This window comes from Maylandia zebra, linkage group LG3 (genome assembly GCF_041146795.1).
Source record: "Maylandia zebra isolate NMK-2024a linkage group LG3, Mzebra_GT3a, whole genome shotgun sequence".
Taxonomy (NCBI): domain Eukaryota; kingdom Metazoa; phylum Chordata; class Actinopteri; order Cichliformes; family Cichlidae; genus Maylandia; species Maylandia zebra.
This window is the reverse complement of record NC_135169.1, coordinates 31580042-31604738: the sequence shown is the minus strand read 5'-3', so window position 1 is coordinate 31604738 and position 24697 is coordinate 31580042. Positions and strand designations below refer to the sequence as shown.

Genomic DNA, 24697 nt, shown 5'->3' with positions numbered 1-24697 from the left:
AGAGAAGCACTCACCTCTGTGAAGGCTGCAAAAAGCACAGCGTACGGTTAACACCCCACACCCTGGCTGTCAAAACTTAAACACACACGTACTTTGAAATGGTTAAAACAATTCAGCGCGCACGTTCGCCTTTGTAGAAAGTTTGGAAAACACACAGGAGGCGGATTTGGTTTGAAAAGTGGAATTTGCATTTATTGAACCTTTGATTAAAATACACATTAGGTTGGCCCCGTCATAATAAGATGCATGAAATCATCAGCAACAAAATAAAAACAAAGAAAAATAACAAAAAAAAAAGAGAGAAGGCCTGCGTACGTACATCACCATCAGTGGCTCTGAGTACATGCACTGATCTCCATACACATTTGGACAGACAGCACACAGAAATCAAGATTTCTCTTTTAAGCTTTGGATCAAATTGTTGCTGCTGCATTGATCACAAATTAATATTTACAGCCGTAGCAGTTTTGTTCTCCCACATGAGAAAATAGTGCATTAGCGGTGACATGTTTAAGGAATCTGCATCTCCTGAAATCCCAGTTATTACACTGCACCGACCCAGGGTGTAGAAGTGAATGATTAATACCTTACAGTACTGGTAAGTATTGATATGATGGTGTGTACTGGAAAGAAGCACTGATCTTTACTGGATCTTCAGCTACAAACTAGTGTTTCACCATTTGATTTTTAAATATATATGTATATACACATAAACACACACATACAGTTAGACAGTGTTGAGATTGTGTGTATGGTTATAGGAATCTTCCATCATTCTTATGAGTGAATAAGTGACAAACAGTAAACGCGTATATAAAGGTCATACATGTATAACTCTGTACATTATTTGCTGCGAACAACACTTAAAGCACTTTATGTTTTTCCAGCGTCTTTCCAAAGCTCTTCCACTCACTTCTTTTTAACTCCGTCCTGCACTTTCGGTACTCCTCCTTTCCTCCGTTCATTAAACCTGCACCATCACGCACGTTCTGAAGCAGACAGGATAAACTTAGCGCCACTCAGAGATCGAAGGCTAATTAAAAATTAAAAAGAAAAAAAGCGTGCCTTCGGTTTCCGTAGCTGCGTGGCGATGGCAAAACAGCCTCACACGAACCTGCCTTCACCTTTTTAGAACTCACATTCACCTTTTCGTTTACTTTCTCGTCATGAAGTCAAGTCAAGGAAAAACTTGAGGGTGTAACATCACTTGCTGACCCTAATTTTGCTTTAACATGATAAGAAGTACATTCGGCGGATAGTTCTCCTGATAGTAGCGTCCTGGCTTGCAAACAACAACAATCCACCAGACCCCGCACAATCAACATTAAAAATCAACATTCAAATAACCAGCTGTTTGTACCGTCGACATAAAAGCTCAGAGCCAAAACAAAAAAATCGCTTCAGAACAACAAAAAAAGTCAGCGAGGACGGACCACCATCAGCCAGCTCCCTGCGAGGGTTTGATTACGACTGATGACTGATCCACCCAGGAGAAAAAAAAAAGAAATAAAGAAATGTAACAATAAGGACTGATTTGCACAAAATGATGCACATTCAACAACAGTAAATACAGAAAAAACTACAACAAACTCACAAGAGGAATGACAGTAAACACATCAGCTGATGGGCTGCATCAGCTCTGATCAAATAATTAAGAGGGTTACCCACAGCTTTAAAAGACACTTTCACTTCAATATCCTGCTGTAATGATTGTAAACACATTATTTTTAAACATCAAATTTTCTTTATTATTTAGTCGCATGAAGCTCAGGTAAAAGGTACCAAAACAAACTTTGATTAAACTCCCTGTTGAGGCTTCAGGGACACCGAGGAGTCAAATACTGCCGTTTTAGAGTCAACTCATCGCACATGGACTCCTGTAAAGGACTTTTTTTCCCAACAGAAATGCTATGAAAGGCAGAATTTTAACATAAAACATGATCTTTTCCTAAACCTGCAGTGCAAAATAGGACATGGGACATGAAACAGTATGTCCTGGATTACGCACGACCCCTAAAAGCTCATTTAACGTGACTTTAAATTAAGTCACTAGGAACGCAACGGCATCATTTTAGAGGATGTGAACCCCCAAAAATTAAAAAAAAAAAAAAAAAAAAAAATCTTTCCTCAAATGAATTTTCTGTCCCGTTTTCTGTCTTTTGACTCATGAAAAACTGCAGTTTCTGCCCCCAAACGCTGTCACAACCCAATCCAGTGGAAATGAATAACCTTTCCCATCAAAGTATGCTCAGTAGATCGCAAGATTGTTGCTAGAAATACAGTACTGTCACATTTAAAGCACACGATTATAGTGAAACTTTGACGACTTGGTATCGGACATGAACAGTTGAGGTAATACATTTATCAACATTTAGTGTCACGGATACAATCAACCAATGCCCATTAACCTTTCACCTTCACATCACTCCATTCTTTTCCTTCATCTCCAGTCTCCGCCCTTCATACAGGTAGTGTTTTACTTCTAAATGAGACCCTCTTTACCAGAAATAAAGTGTAAAAAAACAAACAAAGAAATAAATCAGTGCACTATACACACAGAATCAAATACCAAATAATTTAAATCTGTATTTACATAAAAAAGGCATAAAGTGAGGTTGAAATGGTTAGTGCTAATGATGCTTGTATCCTCTTGTTACACCTCTGCTCTATCTTTCAGGTAGTACCGTTTTTACCATCTGCAATATGCTTCAGGTGGATGGTTAGGGTCTGTGTCTACTTCATGCTACTGGTGAAACTGGACTGGACCTGGATTATAATTAGCCCACCTAAGGTTGAGTTTCTGCACATAAGAGATCTGGACTGAAGGAACCGACCTGTCATAACGCACGATGCTCTGCTACGGTGCTGTGAGTGGAAAAAACCCCAAAAACCCCCCAGAAAAAACACGAGGCGTTCAGGTGCAGATGTTCCACGAACTAGTAAGCAGCATGCTCGGAAATGTGTATCTAAATATTCTCTTTTCTGATCGATGGCAGCGTTTTATACAGCGAAGCAGCGGCGTCTCAGAGGACGACCTCGAGTGTGGAGCTAATGCTTTCCCTCCTCCCCAGTGTTCTTTAAAAAAATATGCTGCAGGCGCAAAGTGTTTGATCTGGCATTGAGCTTTAAGTGTGTAGTCGGACCAAACCGAGCTGCAAACAGCCTCTCCTCCTCGGGCCGCTTCTGCCTCCCGTCTCCGGTCTAGCCGAGCAGGGAGCTGCGTCTGGATAGGTCTACGTTGCTGGCGCTTAGCCCCCTGCTGTCTGAGAGTCCAGAGTTGACATCCTGCAGGCAGATCAGGTCGTGTTAGTATTTGGGTTAGGAAACGCTGTGCATATTCTGTCAGGTAACAGACAATCACCTGGACTCGATATTTAATTCGAAAGATAGAATTTCCTGAGTGAAATTGCAGCTGTGAGGAATAAAGTACCTGTGTGGTTTCCTCGGTGCTCTTATTGAGGAAGTTAAGGGAGCTGGCTCTCTTCATTCTGTACAGAAACACACGATTACCAGTGAACTCAAACCACAAACTTCAGTAATGAGTTAAAGACAGAAAGTGTTTTTACAAAACTGAGTGATTTGAGTAATATTTAGGAATGGACAAGGCAGACCACCCATCATGGTTCCCGAGCAATTAAGGCTTCATCGTGGATCTTATTTACAAGGTCACGCAACCTTCATGCTCAATTGTAAATGTTATACTCAACTATATACCCACTGGACCCTTTATTAGGTACGCCTTTATAGTACCAGGTTGGACCCCGTTTCTCTTTCAGAGCTGCCTCAATTCAACAACGTGCTGGAAACATGACTCATTACTTCTTCATGTTGACACAACAGCATCACACAGTTGATGCAGATTTCCTGCTTGCACATTCATTATGAGAATCATCCTTGTGCTTCAACGTCCTGTGTGTTCAACGATGTTCATCTTTGTTTCAGTTTCGTATGTTTCAGTTTTGAACAGTGTTATAATTGGTCTGAATTTTTTGAAGATGTACTTTTAGCTTTGGGAACTGAAGTGCGAATGTAATTTGGACTGGCGAGAAGAAAAACTGAAGTAACCATAACTATAACCTGACTGCACAGCTGCAGTAGTCTTACCCTGGGTTGCGGGGTTCTTGAGGACCGCTGCCCTGCAGCTTCTTCACCAGCATTTCGCTGCTCCTTCTCAGAGCATCACGAATCTTACCGAAGGAGCCGCTGCGGCGCAGAGACCCGTTACCATCCTGAGGGCGAGATGTGCAACAGTAAAACTTTAGAAAAACACCTCCTTTAAGGCACGCTAGAACAGACTCACAGACAAGGATTTCCACAGTACTTTATGAAATTATTCACACTGTGGTTTACACTGTAGTCACATCCAGTCAATGTGAACACATACTGCTACTTTATTAGCTTCCAAACTTATGTTACCCCGTTCCACTCAGCCGAGTCGTCGCCCTCGTTCTCCCCTCTCTGTCCACCAGGTCCGTTCGTTCCCTCCCTGCTGTGTCGTCTGTCGCTCCCAGAGCCTCCGTCCTTCAGCAGCTCCACCACCTTACTCTGGTTAATGGCATCAATACCCTGAGAGAGGAAAATAAAGACAAGGGTGATGCAAGGGCCTGAAAAAAAACCCTTTTATACAACAGCAGACGCAGCATGTGTTCTTTACTATGTGCAAACATTAGTACGACTGATCTTTAAATCACTTTGGCACACAGTTTATGAGCCAATAAATCGTAGCTGGAATGCCTGTTGAACAAATCCGCTCGCTTAACTGAAAAATCCCTGAAAAGAGCCCAGATGACTAATCTAAAGGCGGTAATTCAAACGGCCGTCGTCGAGAGGGTTCCTGTTGCACCTGTTTGCGTGACTTGCTGGCGCACTCCTCCAGTGTTTCTGCGGCCTCCAGTTTGCCCTGGCGACGGTACAAAGCTCCCAAGCTTTTGAGGGTTGTGTTCACTGTTGGGCTGTTGAGAAAGAAAGAAATCCAGCTTTTTTTTTTCTTTAGATCTTTTAAAAGTAACCTAATCCATCAATCAGGGTTAAACAATCAAGCGTTAGACCTTTCCCAAACTGAACCACAAAGCAAACACTCTCTGCTGCTTTGAGAAGTTTACTGTTACACAGTCTGCAAAGTATCTGCTCCTCAAACAAAAGGGATGGAAATGTGCCGTTTCTACTATAAAACTAGAAGAATGACGAACCACAGACTGATAAAGTCAGTGGTTTAACTTCTAGTCTTTTGAGGCAAACATAGATTTGTAATGAGCTTTGTTTCCCTTCCTTTTTGGTGATGATAGTTTCCCTGTTCTGTTCCTCTGTGTTACCATTTTTCATCTTTTTAAAAAGACAAAAAGGCCATCAGATCAGAGTAGCCTCCCTTGGTAGACATTCACAGTTAGGTCACATACATGATCAGACAGTTTAGACTTTGACCTGTTTCCAGTGGATCTAAATGTCTGATTTACCTGTCCACCTTGCAGGCCTTGTACCAGCTCCCATACTCTACATATGGGCCTGAGTCCTTGCGTTTGCCCTGAAAGAAAGAGTGACACAGATTAATATTAAACGAGTCAGAAAGCAGGAGGAGACAAGTACAAAATGCTGGTCCGATAGGCAGCAAGTTAAAACAACAAAAAAACCTTGTCCTTATACCCACTGTATGTGTTGCCTGCCTACCTTGCTCTCTTCTCTTTCCTCAGCGTGCATCCAGATTGGTTTATTATCATCTGCAACAGGCAGAAATATCACATAATTACTTTTTTTATACAAGAACATCATGTGTGGGCCACCAAACCCACACTGAAGAGGACTTAAGATGCTTTTTATTGTTCTGCACTGTTAAAATCATAAAAATAACCCAATAACTATGAATGACACTTCAGTCTGCTGGATATCCTCTAATATGGTCTGTAATTTGGTCATTTCAGGCACATTTTCCATGGCTGCCCTTCAAAAGCAGTTGCAGTCAAATAAAAAAAACGTTGGGTTAAAAGGGAAATAATAGTTATGATTAAGGAGGAACTGTCTAGAGTCCTGAAATACAGCATGGAGTTGGATTTGAGTTTAAAAAGTATTTTAATTGTCCTGAAAAATGACCAAAATCCTGAAATTACCCATTTTTAGTTTGAGGTAATGCCTCTCTGTCTATGTAAACACATTTGATTTCATGTAAACAAGCAGCTGTCACTCACCAAACCCAGCTAAAGCCCGCTCTCGTGCTGAGCATGTGAGCACATAAGGGTTTGATAGACTTAGCTGGATAGGCGGGAGGAAACCATCAGCATTAAGCTGCTTTGCGAGCTTCAGTGTAATCCTCTGACTTGCTGAGAACTCAGAGCGATGCGGCCGTCAGGGTGTGACCAAACCACAGCCTGAATCTAAAAAAACAAGGCTAACAGGAAGACTTCTGATGTAAATTGAGCCTGACTCACAGCCTGCTCCTCTCTGCCCAGTCCTGGCAATTTGAGTAACTCTGTGACCAGCAGGATCTGATACAGTCACTTCAGTGTGACTCAGCTGTTTGCCTGTTGGCTCTACTTACTGTTGACAGAGCCAAACTCCTTCTCGTGCGCCCTGGTCAAAATCTCTTTGTACAGAGCTTCAGCGTCTGCAAATTTCCCCTGCTTCAGGTAGCATGTGGCCTAAAGAGAAACAGGAAGCACCGACAATCCTGATCAGATCAATAAAATATCTTAGAAATAGGTGAAATAGTCACAGGGGAAAAAAACTATAAAGGTAGTGAAACAGTGAAGAGGCAGAAGGGTGTTCAAATGATAGACTGTATATAAAAGATGGGCATAGCCAACATTAGATTTTAACTGGTCCCAGTGAGAAGCCCCAAGGTGAACGCTTAGCTGTTGTCCTTTTGACTGACACAGGACGCTCATAAGACAGCAGCTTGTCAATCAAACATAAATCAATATTTTCTTTATCCTCCTTTTTGGCTCTGAAGGGAAAATATAAAAAAATTACTGAATGCGACACGATGTTCAGACTTTAATCCCGTGACTGAGACCAGAAGCTCATCAGGGCAGCGTTTACTACCGTCTTAAATCACGTGAACAGCAGGGGAGTTTTCCCAAAGACCTTTACAGAACCAGACACATTTTTACAACCAGAGGAGTCGCCCCCTGCTGGCCATTTTACACCCTGACGCTACATCTATCTTTACAGTCTGTAGTGCAAATTAAGTTCCCACCAGGTTATTTTTGGTTTTGGCCACATTGGGGTCATCAGCTCCGAGCTTGGATTCGTAGATCTCCAGGGCTCGTCCGTAGTAGTACTCCACCTCGTCGTACTTGCCCTGGTTCTGACACAGTAGGGCCAGGTTGTTCAGCTGCTTAGCCACGTCTGGATGGTACTTCCCCAGCACCTGGTTACAACAGTGAGACAACCACACATTTGCAAAACAAACTACAATCACGTGACCACATGGAGACTGTCTGGGTAACTTGTCTGCTTATGTACCCTTTATATCAAAAGGTGATTCAGTTGCTAAAACACAAATATGAACAAAACTGCAATTGTACCTTCTCTCTGATCTCCAGTGCTCTCTTGCAGAGAGGCTCAGCCTCCTTGTATTTGCCCCTCTTGCCATATAATACAGCGAGATTGTTGAGGGTTGCAGCCACAGCTGGGTGGTCCTTCCCCAGTGTCTTCTCCCTGATGGCTAAAGCGTCATTCAGAAGATGAGCGGCTTCTTTGTATTTGTTCTGGTCCCTGGAGCACAAAACACAAAGCACAGACCCATGGCGCTGTGTTCAGAGGCTTTATTTTACAACAATGAATAGTTTATGAAAAGCGTCCACACTCTCAAGCCCCCACCTGTACACCAGAGCCAGGATGTTGAGCATAGTGGCGACGTCTGGATGGTCATGCCCAGATGTCTTCTCCAGGTCCTCCAGGGCTTGCTTGCACAGCGGCACAGCCACCTCGTACCTCCCCTGAGAGGCGTACTGGATCACCAGGTTGTGCAGCGTCCTGAGGCGCGCCGGGATCTCGTAGCCTCCCTGCTGGGCTGCCACCTCTCCACTGGGCTGGGCTGTGACACGAAGCACAGCATGGTCGAGAATAAGCAAAACTACCTACTAGAAGTTTTTAAAGCGTTACATGAAGTTCTCAAATGAATTATTTGTTCAGTACTCCATCAGTTTTCAAAAATAGTAACTAAGTTACTGTCAGATCCAAGCAGAACATATGGTGGATAAAAAACATGAAGTCAGATCTGCTGTAGTGATCAGCACTCCAGCAGGAAATGGAGGAAGCTTCTGTAACAAGATTTTCTTTTCCTTTATATAATTTGATGATAGTCATGTTCTCCAAAAAGGAGATAAAGCCTTTTAAAAGCTATGTGTTGTACTCTCTACCCTCTCTCCTGCTTGTTATGCTCTTGCTGCTGCTGAACGCTAACTAGCCATTCAGACTATGGCTGAATGTATATTTCACTGTAAGAGCGAATGAAGGTTCAGCACGTAGCGTGTGGTTAATTTGCAGGAAAGCTAAAGACGCTGCATACACTGACACAACTGATTTATCTTTGTATGTGCTGTGTTGAAGAGCTGCTAAAAAACCTATAGCACAGAAGTTTGAACTATTTAAATGACTTGCAGTTCAGACTTCAGGGCTACAGGTGCTATATTATTAAGATAAAAAATAAAGCAATGATTAAAAACTGTAAAACTAAAATAAAATGTCTGCCCACTCTTAACTCACATGTGTATGCATGCCAGATGTTTCCTTGAAGTAGCTGCAGCATAAGTAGATCAGACAAGACGGCTTGTGGTCGGTCATCATTACATGTGCATAGGTGAACGCTGCACAGTGACTGAACACCCAGTGAGCTACCAGTTATCTCTTCCTGTGGTGTACCACATTCGGCACTCTCTCTGTTAAACTGGGCCGTGGACAGCCTGTACTGTGAACCGATGATTAACCTCATCAAATCGTTATATCATAATTCATTCAAACTGTCTTGGTCACATGGGAGCCAAAAACAAACAATCCCTACATAACATGTGCGCCTCTCAGAATCATTCTTGTATTAAATGACAGATTTCAGCTTTATGTGAGGCTTTGACTGGCTTGAGCACAAATTCATCAGTAAAATCCCAATGTACTCATCTTAAAATGAGTCATCCCATTAAGGCCTCTCTGCTGATGTCATACCTGGTCCCTGGTCATCATCATTAGGGAATAAGTCATCCAGGTTATCCTTTGAAGCGTCTCCGCCTGTGCTGCCGCCCGAGCTCTGGTTCTTCTCCTCGGAGGGCGACACGTCGTCGTCGAACTTCTTGATCTGGTTCATGAACTCCAGGTGCTTCTTCTCCTCCTCCAGCTGGGCGACGCTCTGCTCGCTGCGCTGCAGCTTGTGCTGCGTTCCAGCCAACTCGTCCCGCAGCCACTGGTTCTCCTGGCAGAGGCGGCGCACCTGAGCGCGCAGCTTCTGCTTCTCCGACTCCACGGCGCTCAGGTGGCTGGACAGGGCGATGATCACCTGGTGTAAAAGGAAATTGTAAAAATCACAAAAATATCTGTTTCTTTGTGCACCAACTCTGCCACATGATCAAGAGGTGAACAAACACCTTGGTCCACAGATACACATTAGGAGGTTCTTATCTATATCACATATTAAGATGCTGCCTAGCAACAGGTTAGAACGACCTGCATTCAGCATGTATGCACCAATCACACCTTACAAGGATCGTATAATTTTTGTTTCAAAAGACTTCATTTATATCAACAAAGCTTCTTTCATGCATGATATATCACAAAGCCATCAGGCCGCCTAGTGACGATCCAAGATGTCCTGTTTATTGCCTTTGTAAAAAAAAAAAAACCCTTATAAAAGCATCCTATTGTATTAGGTTCACAATAGAGTGTGAACTTCAGTGTACAATTCAGTGTAAACGTCAAAAACCTAAGTGTCTGTCTCTCACCTGTGCCTCTCCCAGACCCAGCTCAATGGCTTCCAGACTCTTGCGCAGCAGCCCCGACTTCTCTTGTGCAACAGGTGGCTGGGTGCAGTCCAGCAGAGAGTTTAGGAGCTGGGCGTGCTCGCCACGTAGCGTCTCCAGACCCTGCATGACGGTCTTAGTGTTAAGGACGATCTCATCCTGGCTCAGTCGCTCCAGGGCTTCTTCACGTGGATACACCATGGTGGACATTGCCAGGTTTCACACACACTGTGAGAAAAGGGAAGGAAAACCTACATTTACTTACATTTCTGATTCACATTCTGCCCTGCTTGAAACCCTCAAAACATTAGGTGTTCAGTGTAACCACATCCTGCCACAGAAGGTGGCAAAGAAACAGAAACGAGCGATGATTAATTTGCGGCGTGAGGACATAATGACACAAAAGATGAGACAAATAGTGGAGTAATATTATGACTCAAACCCAGCGCTGCCGACAGTTCCTCTATCCACCTGCTCATGAATGAGAAATACCACACCGGAAACACTTAAGGACATGATGTGGCGCAAACAAAAGTAATGAGGAGAACAAAATGAGAAACACTGACAACGCGAATGAAGGGACTGTTCCTGAGATTCATTTCCTGTTTGGCATCATCCTGTAAATGATGGAGTTAAAAGAGATGGATGAAAAACAAAAACCACGCAGCACAAGCGTGTCTTGTTATGAACAGAAGGCATGCTGTATAAAAGCTTCCCGACATCAGACAGAAAGAGAAAGGTTGTCTGTGAGATTGTATACTGGACGGATAATTAAAGTAAATTTAGCCTGAAACAAACACAGACCAGCAAATCCAATTAACAGGAGAAGTGATCAGTGAACAAAGCTAACCTTGTGAGGGCGGGGCAACGATTATCACAGCGGCGTCGGATTTAGAGCCAGACGGACATCTGGATGAAATGTTATTTTAAACTAAGACAAATGTCCCAACATCTGTAGCAGCATAACTGAGCAGTCGTAGGTTAGAAATTGGATTCATACATTGTATACAAATAAGTAAAAGACTCTTAAAAAGCCAGCAAATGGATCAAATTATAGCCTCAGAGAATATTAGACTTTAAACTTGAGTTTCCTTCTCCAATTACATCTTTATCTCTAAAAAAAGATTACTTTTTAGTGTAACTTTGCTACTTTAACCTCAGAAAAATTCTGTTATTTAAGTTGGAATTTTTCTGCCCTTCATAAATTTACATCTTTAATACAAAAAAACATTGGAGCATATTTTTTCTTTGTATGTATGCCAGATAATAAACTAACCAATTTACTCTTAGAACATCCATCTTTTCTTTTTCTTCACATATTCACAGCTCTAACCTTTAGAAAAGTGTATTTTTACAGTAATTTTTATGTTTTTTCCTAATACATTTATGTATTTTTACCTTTTTTTTTTTAAATCTCAGAATATCAAACTTCTTTCCTGTAATTCTCAATCATACATTTACAACTTTAACTGATCTCTCACAACCTAAAGGCAGATCTTTAAATTGACTTCCTGATCTTCTGGGAGTACTCACAGTAAATGTAGTGCTATATGGTCTTTAAATCATTAGTCATGATTAGTCATGTCCACGATGAGCCTGGCAGATACACGTGTGCACTGTGAATCCTTCCAGCCAGGAAAAGAGAAACATTCATGCTGCGTATTAATATTTAGATAACATTTACAAAGTCCAATATCCAAACCGTGGGCCACTTCTGGCACAGTAAACGGCGACTTTCCGCCTTGAGCATGCGCACTGTCTCCATATTGACCAGATGTAAGTGAAAGGGTTGCAGCCGCAGCAGGAGGAGAAAGAGGTCGTCAGAGGAGCCAAATGTGCAACATCGTGACTTTCTCTCTCTCCCAGCTTTGATGGAGGAGGCGCACCTGTTCTGTTCTCCTCTCCTGCTCCCTCCCTTCCTCTCTCACCCATCCTCCTCTCCCACCCCCTCCCATCTTGCCTCATACACTTGACTGCAATGCACCAATATTCACGCTTCCTTTCAAGTCCACCGCTTCACAAATGCAGAAGAACAGAGCTAACTGTGCGGGCGGACAAACGAGCGGCAGCAGGAAATGATCGCGATCGCACACCCCTCACGTTTGAATTAAACCCTTCAGAGCCATGAATAAAGGCAGGAGCCGGTGGATGGCCGAGGCCTAATGCCGGGGAGGAAGTCGGCAGATCAGTGAAGGTGACCGACAGCAGAGAGCACTGCTCAAAAAGCATAAAGCTACAACAGACGATGAACATAAGGCCAAATAAATGCCTGTCCATCGCTGAAAACGTGTTGATGTGTCTGGTCCCGACATGCAGCCTGTTTGTAAACAGTGCAGGCCCGATCCTCCAAGGTGTTACACAACACAGAGATGCGTATCATTATTATATCATTATCATCATCAGCACACGCAGGGCTGCATTATTTACAATATGCACACATAATCCCGCAACAAACACCACGTAAAGAGCGATGCTTCATTTCTAGCGACAGATTTATCGACCTGGCCGTCCCACTGCTACAAATATACCGACAAACTGCCCTCATGCAACATAAACTACAATCTATTCTGACCGTTTAAGTGCACCGTAGTGCAAGTATTATTATTATTTATCCTCAGTTTTACCTTCATCGAAGATAAACGCAGCAATTACAGAGCCTCGAACAAAGCGGCAGCACAATGTTGTGATGCTCCGGACAGACCCGCGTCAAGTTTACCAAAACGAACAAGCGTCCGGTGCCGGTTTTTCAAAATAAAACTCCATTTACAGTTAGACAAGTGGCAATGGGAAGATAACGGCATCCAAGGACGAAACGGAGAGTGCTCTCTCAACGCTGAGCAACTTGTACTAATACACGAAAACACGGTCCGCTTGTTTTTCTAAAATTCACTTCACAAAGCAGCCATTAAATTAAAATTAGCTTTACTTTGAAGACTGCTGGGTGACGAGAGCTGCCGCTAGCACACCTGCTTTGTTGAATTAACACGCCTGCAGTTATTTGTAGATAAACCGAAATAGCTCGCGCACGCTACTGAGTTTACTTTAATGCGATTACGGCAACAAGTTTAACTGAGCTAAAAGCCACCTTGGCTAGCTGCTGTTTACGTTTTTCTTCACTTTAACTTACCCAGCTGTCACTTGACAGTAGATGACGGGGTGGACACAGCTAATATTTAGCTGTGTTTTTAACTTTAACCTCGGTGTTCACAGTATAAGCGACTGAACCTTTATTCGGCATAAAACTGATTATTTTGTGGATGTGCTTCAAAATTTGACAGAGAAAACGAAATGGCTGAGTTCCCAGAGACCCCAACCAAAGATTGAAAAAGCACTAAGATGATTCACGTTCGACATTTTTCAGTCAAGGCGGGGAATACATCTTGCGCATGCGTATAGTCGAGTTGTCGCTCTCGCAACATCCGAGCGTCTGAATTTTTCAGTTTCCCTCAAGACTCTATTTAATATAATAACCTAAATTGACATGGTGTAAATTATTATGCTATTTGCATGGTATTGTTTAGTAACATTAAGGTAAAATAGGAAAACGTAATTGCTCATACCCTTGGTTTTTAAGTGTGCTTTATAAAGTTTATTATTATTATTTATTGTAAAACGTTCACTCGGCGACATCTTTATATAGATGATTAGTTACGATAAAAGATTGTTTTAAAAAATAAAAGCAACAACAATACAAACACTTGATATGAATAATGAATTTTTAAAACTCGTAGACTATTTACAAAACAGAAGTTTGGATATAATTCTCTTGGTTTGCTAAAGCTCTTTGTCCGATGATGTCACCAGCATCCTCCATCCACAGGACCCGCTGCCTTGTTTCATAAGTATCATGTGCTAAGCTTAATTTATACTTTTTACACTTTATGTATTCATCAGAAATCTGATTTTACTCTCCAACAAAGACTATAATTAGTAAAGTTCCCATTATTTCTGCAATTTTGCGTCATTGAGCAGCACATATTAAGTGATATTTATCCAGACAGCCTACAGTGTCTGCATCAGTTTGTTCCACTTCAGAAATAAGCTGTATGGAGCTGTAGTACAAGCACACATCTGTAGTCCAGTAAGAGGAGACAGGGCTACAAATCAAGAATATCTTTATTTAAAAAAAACAATGAAACAATGAAACACTTCCACTTCTCATCCCACATCTGTTTGATTGACAAACGTAATCATGAAAAAAGCGGTACTACAAAACATGTCAAATTAAAAAAAACAAAAGCAAAAAAATAAAGAATACAATATAACAAGTACTATTCTGATATGTACAAGCATCATTGTTTCTTATAGTATTGTTATAGGCAAAAGGCAAAAAAGCTGAAGACTGCTGCTGAAGAAATGATGGTATGTGCAAAATACTCTTCACAAGTCCACAAGCTCAGGGCGCTCTGTTCTGAGCAGAACCTCGGTCGGGTAGAAATCTACTGCTTTCACAGGTAACTCACATTTTCATGAAGACAGGTGGCAAAATTAAATTAAATTAAAACATGTGAGGGGGTAACGGCATGCTCTCAGAAAGGTGAGCTTGTGGAGGCTTGGTGAAGAAGAAGACTCTCTCATCACCAGAAGGATGGCAGAGAGAGAAAGACACTGCTGACCACTGACAGATTACTGATGGACCGAACAGCTCCTAATCTCTAACCACGACTAGTCAAGGACAGAAGAACCATCGTCACAAACACATTGACACAGGTACAGAGGTACAGGTATTAAAAAAAAAAAAAAAGAAAAAGAAATACACAGCAACACTTTCAGGACTTACACACACAGAACAACCAGCTTGTTCAGAGAGACGGCAGGAGAACATGTAAATGGGGTGAAATCAGTTTTTGTTAGGTGATAAGGAATGAGACTGTGTTGACAATGCAATAACTTCAAAACAAGGATCACTTTGTTGTTAATGTAGGGTGTTTTCAGGCTATCAGCATCCACCAAAAACCTACATATCTCTGGATAGTCTCACAATTTCTTCACATTTTAGTTTCTGGCAGTGATTTTTAATACCTCTAATGCTCAGTTTCAGTGATCTCCCTCTGAGCGCACAAGTTGAAGAGGCATGACAAGACTACGCTTAATTTCAGGAAATCGCATCATTGCAATAATTTGACTAACAATACTACAAGGCAAAGAGCATTTTGACTCAATTAGAGGTCTCTTCCAACAGCAGATACTCGAGCCCAGCTACAATTTACATTAAAAAGTTGAAGGTTTCGTTCCAAATATTGTACAAATTTCGCAAATTTAAAAATGCCGTACCACACTTCCATACTAAAGTTAGAAAAACCTACTATTTCAACACTACGAGTTCATACATTTAGCAAATAGTTTTGAGGTTGCCATGTAGTGGGGAAAAGAACCACTGCCTCATTGACTGAGTCCTAATATACATTATATGGACAAAAGTATTGAGACACACCTCCTAATGTTTGAATTCAACTGTTTTCAGACCCGTTGCCACAAAAATCATTCATCTAGCCAGACAGTCTGCCTTTACAACATCTGTGAAAGAATGGGCGGGTGCAAAGAGCTCACTGAATTTGAGTGAGGTGCTGTAACAGGGTGCCACCATTGAAGTATTTCCCTCTTTAATATCCCACTGTCAACTGTAAGTACTATTACTAAACAGGAGTAACCATGGCAACTTATCCACGAAGTTCCCGACCACATAAAGTTACAGAGTGGGGTCACCGAGCGATGAGGGATATGGCATAGACATTAACATCAGCACAAAAACTGTGCGCCGGGAGCTTCACAGCATGCGTTTCCATGTGTAACATGTAGCTGACTCAGGTCTTTTGTCCATATAGTGCATCTAGTATTTTAATCATTATTTTCACAGTTCTTATTTTGCTGACCTAACGATGCAGAAACTCAACTCTGGCTGACTTTACTGGAAGGAGTTAAAATGTGGAGTGGGAACTGTTTTAGTTTCTAAAGGGGGGGACACAACAGAATATGCTTTTAGCTCAGTTTTGGTCTCCACCAACTCTTATTTGACGCTTAAGTTTCTCCTCTCGGTTTCCAGGAGGATTGATTGATTGATTGATTGATTTAAAAAAAATCCAGATTTAATCTAAAGGATACTTCACAGAAACACAAGCTGGTGTGACCCAAAGGTTGTTTCCTTCAAGCGGTGCAGCAGCTCAGTTCTGGACCTTAGATTCATTTGAATGAAGTAAATAAACTGTAAAGTCTCTGTATATATGGGTTATTTTAAAGTAGTACTAAAAGTTTGTTCTATTTTCTTAGCAAAGGTCTTTGATTTGTTTCAGCAAATGCAGCATTTTACGCTTAAGCCAGTATCTTTTAAAGGAATTAGTAGTGGAATGAAACCTCCTGTTTTTAGTTTGGATCGAGCAACCTCTACGTCAAACCACAGTCCATCATCCAGGAACCCTAAAACCCGACATACTGTATGTAAGGCAGCTCTCTGTCTGTAAGGGCCTTCAGTGGTTGTCATCACGAGGAAAAAGAGGAGCCTCATTTCTAAAAGTCTGTGATCTCTACTGTCTTAACAAAACTAATCAGTCGTTCACACGTAAACTGAATTCAATACATTCAAATTTTTTTGAAATCCCTAAAAAAAAAAGAAAAAAGAAAAGAAAAAAAATCAATCCGCAGCTAGCTGAGTGTTTGCTCGGCGGTGACCACTCGTTAGCGAAGCGTTGTGTAACAGGAGAGGAAAAACAGAGATGGACATGTGCCGCCGACATCACAACTGTAACACTTTAAACGCCGACACAGGAGAAAAAGAAGCAAAAAAAAACACTTTGAGATCGACTTTCAAACAAACCAAAAAAAAGTCATTTAAACCAAGAAATTGGCATTAACACTATTTTAAAAAAGCTGTATTAGTAATACTTCACTGGAGAGTGTTACGATGTAGGTGACACAAGGCAGAATCATTAAAAACAACTTATAAATCCACAAACATTCTTAGATTTTAGCTCCAATGGTTCCCTCTGTCATTAAAAGTTCAGTTAACCTTCAAGCTTGTCCAATTTTTACTGTTTAATCAAGAAAAACAAACTGTATTCGCCTTGTGCCAGTCTACAAAGTGAACAAGATGACCACTGCAGCTTTTGCAGCTCTAATCGAATAGTCACTGACATCAACACACACGCACACTTACACACCAGCTGCATGCCCTCTGTCACATGGTAAAAAAACAATTCCTCCTCTCAAGTGATTTTTTTTTTAAAGTTTCTGATCACATTACATGTATTTCACACCACACACACACAAACACACACTTGTTACCAGTTACTGTACACTCACTAATCACCTCATGACATCCTAGAGAAAGCGTGTAGTGGAGAGGCAAAAACAAACAACAACGAAAAAAGGTCAGTAAGGAGCCGAAAGACAACGAGCACGCTCTGTGAGAGTTTCCACCAGGTCTGCTGTTCCCACTGAAAACAAAGCTGCCAGTCTAGCCAATAAAATGAAGACAGGTTTTTTTTTTTTCAGGTGGGGGGGGGGAGACATCGGCCACAACGTTGTGCTTCACTGCAAGTAACTAACTCCCATTTTTACAGCACGAACACTGAAAGAAAAAACAACAGCTTTTCCCGTTAAGTGCTGTAAGAGTTTCAGATGGTTTAAACATGCATTTTGCTGCTTTCTGTTGCATATGTATTTATTTCTGCTGTTAACGAGAGTTAAACCTTTATTGTTATTTTGTTAAACACCCAAAACGGTCCACGTGTAATCGTACGGTAAGTGCATAGCAAATAAAGATGAAAGAAAATGCACACTACGGTAGCCCCTGCCCTGATGTCTTGGATCTCTTCACAGTAACAAACACTATGCATCACGACACAGCTTTGCAGGGAAGGGTTGGACATTTCTCACTACTGCACTTTTTTTTAAAGGACACTTGACATTTACAGGTTGTTGTTTTTTTCTCTCTTTTTTTTGGTTTTTTTAAGAGGAAATATTTGCCATTAGACATCCAAATCACCTACAGAGGAAATATATATATATATAGATATAGTATGGAAGCCCTTGAAATTAAAAAATAAACCAACAGGATTTGTTGAAGGGCATTTTTTTTTCTGCTAACATAGGGTGAGGGGGGGGGGGGGGAATCCATTAAACGCCAGCTTTGTTATTTGGCTGCACGTTCTTAGTGACTTGTGCACACGCTGAGGCGCTGTTGCACTAGTTTGGAGTTTGTTTGCGGCACATGGTTGGTGTATCTGTTAGTTTAGAGCATGCACGTGAGGATCGGGGGTCTTCTGAGGGGGGCGGGGGCAGTCTTTGAAACCGGTGAGTGGTTGCATGCTGCTGCATTCCATAGAACGGAAACATAAAAGGCAGTTAGCTAATAATCTTGTGCTGTAGTCCCCTTGTAAACACACACACACACACCCACACACACACATACTGTACATTCACGTGTGCATGCATACTCACGGAGCACACCAACACACACAGAAAGGGGGCAATAATAAAGTGACTAGTAACAGCACTGCACCCCAGCGCTGCCCTCCCTCCTCTCCCTAAAGACAAATAAGACAACTGAAGCCAAAATGAGATTAAGGAAAAGGAGAAAGTCCAGCTGCTTTATGTCCTCCCTCAGCTCTGCGGGCGGCTGAGAGGTGGGGTTTGTGTGGAGGGCAGTCGAAAGGTCAGGTCCGGTTAGAGGAGTCGAGGCGCTCGGCCCTACGAGGGAGGCTTGCTGTAGCCGAAAAGTCCGACAGGTAGGTATTTGACGTGAGTGGGCCACTGGGCGGCCAGCTGGAAGAACTTGACGTCGTTCCACTCGACGCAGTCTATGGACACTGGTGGGAGATGGAAACGACGGTGAGGATAAGCTACAATGTGAGCAGGAAAGAAACAAAGCTGCTCGCGATCATCCAGCTCACCTTTCAGGATGGTCTGCTGCTGCTTGGCCGAGCAGATGAGTCGACTGATGCCTTCGATGACCTGGCTCTTGGAGTCTACGTCCTTCTCTTTGGGCTTCTTCCCCAAGAAGATGGTAGGAACTGAAGGGAGGAACAAACACCAGAGTCAAAGTGCTGTGTGATGGAGGGAGACGGCGACTGGGTGGCAGTGTGTGAGTCTAGATTTAGACTGGCTTACTTCAATTGCATTTAAATCTCTAGTATCCCACTACAGAGGACACATATATATACCCTGCTTCTCAGAGTATGCGCTCTGAACATGGATCTGAGGGATTCCTTTTAAAGACTTGTCCAAAGGGCTTTGCAGTAACTATTTTAGGGCCTGTCTGCAGGGAACCTGGCTAACTGCAACAAGCCTGCAAGTCAAAAACACTTATTTAGTGATAACAATGTAATATGGCCTCAGTCTGTGCTGAATGCAATACAGGGATCATTGTAAGAAAGAAATCAGTGAAATTAATCAATCGTTATTAATATTACAAATTTTAGTTTCAAGTGAAGCCATAATCATAAAAATGATTTAAAGCATCAGATTTGCAACGCCTCACCTTTTTTGTTCTTCTCCTTGGTGACCACAGTCATGGCCATGGTGCTGACCTGGGCCTGTGGATCGCTGCTGCCCCCGCCTGGTAGCCTGCTGACCTGCAGCGAGCGGAAGGCGCTCTTCAGCGTGTTCTTGCAGCCCGTGTCGCGTCGCTCTCCCTCCCGCCGCTTCTCTGCCAGAGAGGCCAGCCAGTAATCCACCTGCAGGCCGATGGCGTCCACGCCGTGGGACATGCTGGGGCTCCTGTGGACAGACAGCGCGTGCATGAGCGACTTCCTCAGGCCCTTCGTGACAACTATAAAGCATCGTAACTGAACTTTCCTATTATTCTCTGGTCTCTCATATCAAACTTGTGAAGAACTTAATTATTAACATATTTATCTGACATTATTTGTAGTTTTTAGTTTCAGCAGAATACACAGATGCAGTGAGGGGTTCTGCTCTGGTCCAATTATGAGACATACATACATCTAACTTTTCTTTACATCACAAACACATTTGTAAGATCATTTAACAGCTTCACGAGCAGACCGACTTGAATCTGAGAGCTGAATTTCATTCATCATGTTCAACACACTCCCCAAAAAATTTCTGCAGAGGACGAAATGTAAAAGATCAGATCAGTGATCTCTGCAGAGAGGCACTGCAGCAAAAAAAACATCTGATTCAGTGGCTGAAGCATCAAAGAGAGCCTCGATTGGGAAGAGGATCTCAGAGAAACACGAACAACTCGCTGCCTGTTTGCTTAAAGAACAAGCAGACGGCTGATTAAAAGGCATTTATCCCTCTGCCACAGCTCAGTACTGACAGCATCATCAACATGCATGCTGACAGCTGAGACATCAACAGAAAAACATACACAAATGCAGAAAATCAACCTGAATAAAATAAACGGTTCTTTAAATATCTACATCTGAGGACTTGATTTAAAGCACATCAGTATAATTACAAGATCCTGTAAAGAAATATGAATGTTAGAGAACTCTTACCCTTGAACTGTGAGCACGCTCCCCATGGAGGGAGAGGAGGGAGGCGTGGCTGTCTCTTTGATCATCCCGGTGGGAGAGCCGTGGGAGGGTGGTGATGTGGAGGGGACAGCGAGGCTCACTGCTACACCCTCCTCTGCATCTCCTTCATAACCCAAATGGAAATAACGTGAAACCCTAAATCGAATTCTTTTTTAACATCTTTTGACGTTTTCCAAACACTCACCTGTTGGAGACTGACCAGACTCGATCAGACCAACCTTCACCACCTGGAAAACAAGAAGGGATGTCAGCCAAAGATCCTGAAGATGAGCAGCAGCAAAGGTAAAAAGTTCCCACTCAAGAGTAGAATTCTCACCCCAATAAAAGGAATGAACTTCTGGTAGGAGTCTTCATCTCGCCTGGGAAAAGGACAGTGAGCGGTGTTTGTTAAAGAAGACCTAAAAGATCAAAGATCTGGCGCGTGTTCGCTGACATCTGTACTCACGTTCTGTGCTTGCAGGTTAGCATGGCCTCGGCGATGGGCAGCTGGTGTGTTACTGTAGCTCCGCTGATGTATTGGGAAATTCTTCCTGCCACATCCAACTGATCTGCAGGAGAAAATAAAACAATTGGAGAAGTGAATAAACGTGCGAAACGCTGAAGTACGTCCTGAGGGGAGACGGCACGTGTGGTACCTGTCTGCGGCGGCTCTGAGCGACTGAACATGTCTCTCCACGCCCCGTCCAGAAAGGAGGAGCTGTAGCGATTGTCGAGGGCTCCGAGGTGTTTAGCCACAGGATGAGAGCCTGATGAACATAATGAAAGAGCGGGAAGGAGGAAGGATCGAGGAGTTTAATGAGCTAACACGACTGCCTGTTCCTCCTACCAATGTGCCAACAAGCAAGACATACTAACAAGTTACAGCATTTCCCAAAGTCCAATTAGCATGCAGACAAGTGACTGTGTGCACCAGACATCACTTCCTGCAAAGCAGTAAAACTTCGCTGCGGTCTGACTCTGCAGGAGGAGACAAAAGCAGGCTCTCTCACCCAGCGGCACCACCAGGAAGCGCATGTGGTTCAGCCAGTCAGATGTCTTGTTGGCGAGCTGGGTGACGAAGAACTGCAGGATGGCTCCCAGGTAGCTCTGGCTGCCCACCGCCACCACCTTCACTGGTCTGGGCATGGACGAGTTACAGTTGCAGCTACAGGGAAAAAGAAAGAGAGAGAGAGAGAAATACTCATTACTCAAGAAACAAAAAGTTTGATCATTGTCTCAAAACATACTAAGAACATTCCTGTTTTAAGAAACACAACCTAATCTCTATTGGAAAATATCCTAAAAAAATAGATTTCTTATTACAGTGTGTCCTACAGATGTACAGATGTGCCTTGGTGCACATCTGAGATGAAGCACATCAAACTAGTGAGAATTCATTCAGTGCTCAGGAACCCAGACTGTGGGCGTTTTTAAAGGACATAGTACACACAGGTGTATGAAAGCTCTAGTTTTAAGGACGTTTCCTGTGTGGATTGCCCTTCATTTTTTATACTGAATTCCATTTGAAGTGGGAAGTCAGAAATCCAGAGTTCCTACTAATTTTCAGCCAGAACACCCTCTCAAGATACACTATCCCACTCGGAAAGCTGGAGAAGCCAATCTAACTCCAACTTCACAATCCAAGATGGCAGCTCAGAGCGTAAACTGCACTAAGACTGTGGAACTGGTCCTCTGTACTATTACTGATGTGTATTCATGACTTGCTAAATAATCACTGACCAGGCTCTATCCATGAATGTGCTGCAGAGGTGTTTTTAACAGCAGAAATACAGGCACTGCGTTGCACTCCAGGTACTGTTACTGATGGCTAGAAAGCTAAATAAAACCTGTTATTGTGGCTGTACTGTAATGGGTTTGACTTCAGTCCCAGCTCCTGCATTAGAAAAAGAAACATGAAGCCCCTTTTATTCCCAGACTACAATCTAACTCACATTATTTAAGGCAAAATAATCATTTTATATTTCTAACTATTGCTCTGATGACATTTCCTTTATGTTCAGGCAAATTTCATGCCAACAGTGCAAACACAAACCAGAAGAATTCCCACATGTGTGGGAGAGAGTGATAAGCAGAGGGACAAGCCGACGTGATGGATGCAGATATGGGAGACAAAGTTTTTGTTGCTTTTATAAAGCAAAGTGAGTCACAGGGGCAAAAAAGGAGGAGGAGAACAGAAGGAGCAAAATATATAAGGGTCAAAGGAAGAACAGAAGTCAGAAAAATAAGGCTCAGAGCAAGAAGAAAGACTAAACAGATGAGTCACTCTGCACACCAATGAGTCTAGCTCACTCTGTGTGTGTGTGTGTGTGTGTGTGTGTGTGTGTGTGTGTGTGTGTGTGTGTGTGTGTGTGTGTGTGTGTGTGTGTGTGTGTGTGTGTTAGATTCGATCAGAAAAACTCACAACTTCTGGATGCGAGTGAGCACGGCAGACAGCACCGCCTGTATTTCAGCTGCTGAGCACGTGCAGACCACCGGGTGTCTCTGTACCTGGAGCTGCTCTGCAACATACTGCAATACATGAAAGAGGAGATGTGCAGTCAAAAAAAAAAAAAGGGAAAGAAATAGGAATAAAAAAGAAAAAGAACGAACCAAATCCACCCAAAGTTATTACGGAAAGCTGCAGGCCTTACCTGCCCCTGCCAGTCTGTGCTGTTGACCAAAATGAGGCTCTCTGGGAGCGCCGAGTCCGACAACAAAATCTGGTTAAGCTGATCGTACACTGCTTTCCTCAGAACCTACACACACACACACACACACACACACACACAGAGTACATAAATCTCCCCACAGCGACACATTTGCTCTTCAGATGACTCATCACCACATACATAATTCATTTCTGAGCTCCAGGCCGGTCGTACATTATCAGAATTCTGGTGTTTTATTTTTTTTAAAAACGCGTGGGTCATAAGCAGACGGAGAACAAAGGAAGATTTTTTTGTTAATTCCTCTGTGGGAAACAACCACAATACGCAGGTTTATTTTTGTATACATGGTTGAAACGATGATGCTGAAATCCTGGAAAGAGCTAAAGCGAAATGAGATTTTATAACCGTTCAGTGTCGTACCGGCGTGCTGTGTCCCAGCTCCGGGGACCTCTCAGAGTCGGAGCTGTTGGTCCGCTCACTGAGAGGTTTGGACAGCTGTCTCTCCTTCATCGGAGTGCTAATGCGCTTCTGCCTTGGTGTATGGCCTCCATCCAACCTGGTGGGGAAAAAAGTCAAACTCAAGAAATAAGAAGTTCAGGATTTTTCAGCATAGTCGCCTCTGAGGCCTCATTTTTCCTTTCATTTTATAAGCTTTACTTAGAGATCCTGAGTTGCCCTCAGAATTTACCAACCACAGGGTTTGTAAGCATGTTCATTAAAAGAAGGGGTTAATGCCTGAATTTGTAGCAGATCCAGTGTACAGTTATAATGATATAGGATTGTCTTTAGCGTACATTACATTTTTTGTAAACTAAATGCCCTCCTGGCAGACTTGGGGGATCCAATCTGGCACTAACTCTGCTGATCACTTAACCTTTCACCTTTCTGTCCAAACATATATTTATTCTGGCTCTAAAAAACAAGATGGCAGGGGTCATTACTCAAGCTAAAACTGAGCTGATTAGTAAAGAGGCCAACGCACAGATTAAAACAGCTAAACAAATGTATCTGGGACTAAGCCTTGGGTGACTTACCTCGGCGATGCCATCGGCTGTGCTTCACCTTTGCTGCTCTTAATGGGTGTACGGGGTTTTTCTGCCACGGACACCATGATGCACGGGCCGACTTCAGCGAACAGCTCCTGGTCTGTTAGCTCCTACACACAAACAGACACACACAGTCCACAGACAGGCTGTCAGTGTCAAAGAAAGGAGATACTGGCACCCACTTTTTTGTGTTTCTTCTGCTCTCTCAATCTGTCTCGCTTGCAGCACAGATGGCGGCGAATCCGCCTCAGAGTGATACCGACAAAGATCCCAGCACAACATTAACTCTCCCTCTTTGACACACTGACACTCATTTAAAAACACACGAGGAAAGTCGTACCAGCGTGTCGGTCTCAGACGGGATCTCATCCAGGTTGCGGCTTCGGGAAGGTTTCATCTTCTCCAGAAGAGGCTGCTCCCCCTGCTGGGAACAGATGGGAGAGGCAGTCAGTCTACGGGCTTAATGAGCTTCGAGATTTGGTAAACAAGAAGGAGCAGAGCTCTCGGCTCTCGGCTTCAGGGAGAAAACTCAACAGCAGTTACGCCCAGAAGATGTTGGTTTT

General features: G+C 42.9%; 2 protein-coding genes across 5 annotated transcripts in view; both read right to left on the bottom strand.

The window, feature by feature from the left end:
- Positions 1-165: 165 nt before the first annotated feature.
- klc2 (kinesin light chain 2) lies at positions 166-13259 on the bottom strand. 3 transcript variants are annotated; one of them, XM_004570667.3, is made up of 14 exons: positions 13069-13259; positions 9924-10169; positions 9154-9481; positions 7813-8029; positions 7518-7707; positions 7187-7360; positions 6530-6629; positions 5665-5714; positions 5454-5521; positions 4844-4952; positions 4417-4566; positions 4105-4229; positions 3431-3488; positions 166-3285 (listed from the first exon to the last, which is right to left on the bottom strand). In XM_004570667.3, the coding sequence occupies exons 2-14, from the start codon at positions 10149-10151 to the stop codon at positions 3202-3204; spliced, it is 1881 nt and encodes a 626-aa protein (XP_004570724.1). In that variant the 5' UTR covers positions 10152-10169; positions 13069-13259; the 3' UTR covers positions 166-3201. The 3 variants fall into 3 exon arrangements, with proteins under 3 accessions (XP_004570724.1, XP_004570723.1, XP_076737811.1); XM_004570666.5 differs by lacking the exon at positions 13069-13259 and adding an exon at positions 12566-12672; XM_076881696.1 differs by lacking the exon at positions 13069-13259 and adding an exon at positions 11475-11492.
- Positions 13260-14039: 780 nt separating this feature from the next.
- The window catches only part of pacs1b (phosphofurin acidic cluster sorting protein 1b), a 71843-nt gene continuing 61185 nt past the window's right edge, over positions 14040-24697 (bottom strand). The window contains exons 11-24 of one of the 2 annotated variants that reach the window (XM_004570663.6): positions 24475-24558; positions 24123-24244; positions 23509-23644; positions 23071-23175; positions 22842-22948; positions 21430-21584; positions 21076-21186; positions 20886-20988; positions 20757-20799; positions 20625-20667; positions 20402-20543; positions 19417-19655; positions 18830-18949; positions 14040-18745 (exon numbers count right to left, since the gene is read on the bottom strand). In XM_004570663.6, coding sequence (XP_004570720.1) covers positions 18627-18745; positions 18830-18949; positions 19417-19655; positions 20402-20543; positions 20625-20667; positions 20757-20799; positions 20886-20988; positions 21076-21186; positions 21430-21584; positions 22842-22948; positions 23071-23175; positions 23509-23644; positions 24123-24244; positions 24475-24558 — 1629 coding nt within the window. In that variant the 3' untranslated portion in view covers positions 14040-18626. The remainder of the gene's footprint in view (positions 18746-18829; positions 18950-19416; positions 19656-20401; positions 20544-20624; positions 20668-20756; positions 20800-20885; positions 20989-21075; positions 21187-21429; positions 21585-22841; positions 22949-23070; positions 23176-23508; positions 23645-24122; positions 24245-24474; positions 24559-24697) is intronic. The other variant, XM_004570664.6, reaches the window with a different exon arrangement.